This window comes from Trypanosoma cruzi, genomic scaffold (assembly GCF_000209065.1).
Source record: "Trypanosoma cruzi strain CL Brener 1047053516445 genomic scaffold, whole genome shotgun sequence".
NCBI classification, from domain to species: Eukaryota; Euglenozoa; class Kinetoplastea; order Trypanosomatida; family Trypanosomatidae; genus Trypanosoma; species Trypanosoma cruzi.
The window spans coordinates 6252-9210 of NW_001849067.1; the positions used below are offsets into that span (position 1 = coordinate 6252).

Sequence of the window (2959 nt, forward strand, 5' to 3'; positions counted from 1 at the left end):
GTCTTCATCAACGGCCGCCCTGCCGCCAACATGATTCCTAAGAAAATCATTCAGCTTCATGTTGGTCCTGCTAGTGCTTCCCTCCAGCATTACATCCTCCACCCGACTCAAAAGTGTCCACTGCGGTCGCCGCGCTTCCTCCACTCTTCTGCGCGTCTCATCAGGTTCATCTGTCTCACTCTCAAACCCCTGCCTCGCTCTCCTCTGACCATCTCCCTGCGGCACAGCAGACGCTTGACTCTCGGCATTGCCACCTTGCACTCTCATGGACCCACCAGGCATTGTTTCTCCTTGCTTTCTTAGTTGGATTGAGTTACAGCACAACACTAGCCAACAACAAAAATAATGATGAGAGGGAAACAACATTCACAGAAATGACTCACAGCCAAAAAAAGAGAGTCACTCACATTTTGTGACGGCACACCACATGCACGAGGACCACAACAACGACGGAAATTGGGTGCCATCCACCCAGCACAGTGTTTGAGAGAGCAAACAACAACAACGTGGTGGGCGTGGAGAGTTCGTCCACGCATACCGCTCGCCACGGTCCCGCACCCCTGTGGCACCGCCGTCCACCGCACACACTTGACAAGAGGACGTGGGCACATAGCCCCTGACACACAAAATAAAAAGTAAATTCGGTGCAGCAACGGCCACACGCAGGGACCGCAAATCATACACGCCACAACAGCGATGCATCACGGTAATCCCACACACAACAGAAAAGAGTGTAACTTGCATGCTTTATGGAAAATATCTGCGGTGTGCATGGCAAAAGAGTGCCGTCACGCTGCCTTTCTTATTGCATTCGCCATTCACGTATCACTGGAAAGCACGCAGCCGCCACTCCTCCGTTCCGCTCCCCGTGCTGCTCGTGTCGCTCCACTGGAGGAAGTTGTCACCGCACATCCCCCCCACCGTGCATTGCAAAATACAAATCAACCACACGGCATGAGTGCGGTGCCACCCCGCCAATAAATCCCAGGAAACTCCCCGCTGCCTCGTGTGGCACGGACGGCAGTCTCATTACGCCTGCGAAAGGCTTTTTTTCCAAACAAGAACGCGGCCCCACCACACGCCCGTAAAAAGTTTGGTCCGTCGCACGCAAAGGAGCTGAGCGGGAGAAAAGCAGGAAAGACAACACCCGCAACCATGAGCAGCCCGCACACGCCAACACACCGCTGCCCCGCATATCACCAAAAATAAAAATAACGAAGAAACTTGTCACATCCCAACAACAAATCGCGGGTGCGGTTGCAGCACACACTCCCACCTCCTGGGCGTGTGCGGCCCCTCGCTGCTCGGCGCTCCAAGTGAGATCACCAAAAGCACCAATTCGGGAACATTCGACCACCGCCACAGCAGTCACGCTCCCCATTTCTCACAAAGACGAAGGCTTGCAGTGGCGCAGCGGACGGCGGCATGCACAGTCGCAGGGTAATGGACTGCCGCGGGAATCACGCAACGGCGATGCGCCCCTCCTTTGGGCCTCCCAACAAAAAACATGTGTAGCGCAGTCCCCGTGAGCAAAACACATTGAACCGTATTCAGCTCCACTGCTGTGGCCATCCGCACTCACAGCATGAGTGTGACAACGCAGGCCAGGAAACACGGAATAACGCCACGCATCCCTCCCATAAAGGTCAGGCGGCGTCCGTTCTGCCCTCAACAATAATTCCACCCCACCTCACCCCTCTGCATATCCGCAGCAAAAGGGTCCACACGGTGTGCACGACATTAGGAGTTCCTAAAGAGCAAACCGGATCATCAGAGCGCTGCCGTCTTCTCAATGTTGGGTAGAGGCTCCCTGATCCTTGTCGCCGCCAGCCCGCGGTATTATGGAGGAGCACCACGTTCTCGGCATATCTCTCCATTTACTTCACTTTCCCGACGCCGCAAATGAAGTGATGTCCAACAAGTGAATTCGACCGTTCTGAAGAACGCGAAGTATCAGACTCACTGAAACTGTGTGCGTGTGTGTTATTACGAGCGAGCAACACAATGCTCTTGCACATCCATGTATTCCGATCCTGCGCAACACCCCATTTGGCGGCGCGGAAAACTTTAGACACCAAACACGCACAAATCGCACAATGAATGCCCCTGGAAAACAAACCCCCCCATTAACGTCACCGCAGGCACCGTGACAACAAAGTAACAAAAGAAAACCAACCTCTGCGCGTCCTCCGGCAAGAAAGTGAAGACACACACGCTTGTCCCCTTAGTTTCACTCCAACTCCTCAAAAGTTGACAGGTCCGTGGCAGGAGGAATCACGCTACACCTGCCTCGCTCCCTGTCACGAAGCATGGCACTGTGCATATCCAGTGCATCTGCATCACCCACATACGTCCCTTTGGGGCATTCGCCTCAGGAGTCACCAAGCACGCGCCGCTAGAAAGTGTACTCCCAGTCTCTGCTGCTTCTCCTGAGCGACCTGCTGCCTTGCCGCACAAACAAGTCCACAATTCACGCATTCTGACTGCAGACACGTGCCCGTGGGGATCCCCGCCCTTTCCCTCAGCCTTGCCAAGGGCGTGCGCCATACAAATGCCGGTCATGGGGCAGACACACAAAGGCGCTGATACCAGTGACAGTGCGTGAGATACTCGCCGCAGAATGAGGTGCCGCAGGTCTCCGCTCACTGATCCAGATTGACCACGCTGAAGTACACAATTCCCGTGGGTTTGGCATCCCGATGGGTCGTCGTGACTCGTTGACTCCCATTGTGGAGGAGTGCCAAGCAAGCAAAAATCAAAAGCCTGGACACTCTGTGGAGTCAAAAAGATAAAAAACGCGGGCTGGCGCGGGCACAGCTAAGCGCCATGGGAGAAACATCTCAGCTCACCCCATGGAAAACGCTTCACCAACGCCACTGCAACATTGGCCTCTTGCTTCGTGGGTGTGTCACTTCTCCCTTCACTCCGTGCCAGCCTCCGTCCAATTCCCCGCCCAGCA

General features: G+C 54.9%; 1 protein-coding gene and 1 pseudogene across 1 annotated transcript, besides 1 other annotated feature; both read right to left on the reverse strand.

Moving 5' to 3' along the window:
- Window positions 1-282, reverse strand: Tc00.1047053507791.10 (retrotransposon hot spot (RHS) protein, putative; the record flags this gene model as incomplete). The annotated part of the gene is made up of 1 exon (XM_797764.1): window positions 1-282. A coding segment is annotated over one exon (282 nt), but the record flags the coding sequence as incomplete, so codon positions are not given.
- Window positions 1-2959: a sequence feature (areas not merged during assembly with more than two copies in the genome that could not be assigned to a particular haplotype).
- Tc00.1047053507791.20 lies at window positions 2231-2836 on the reverse strand (annotated as a pseudogene).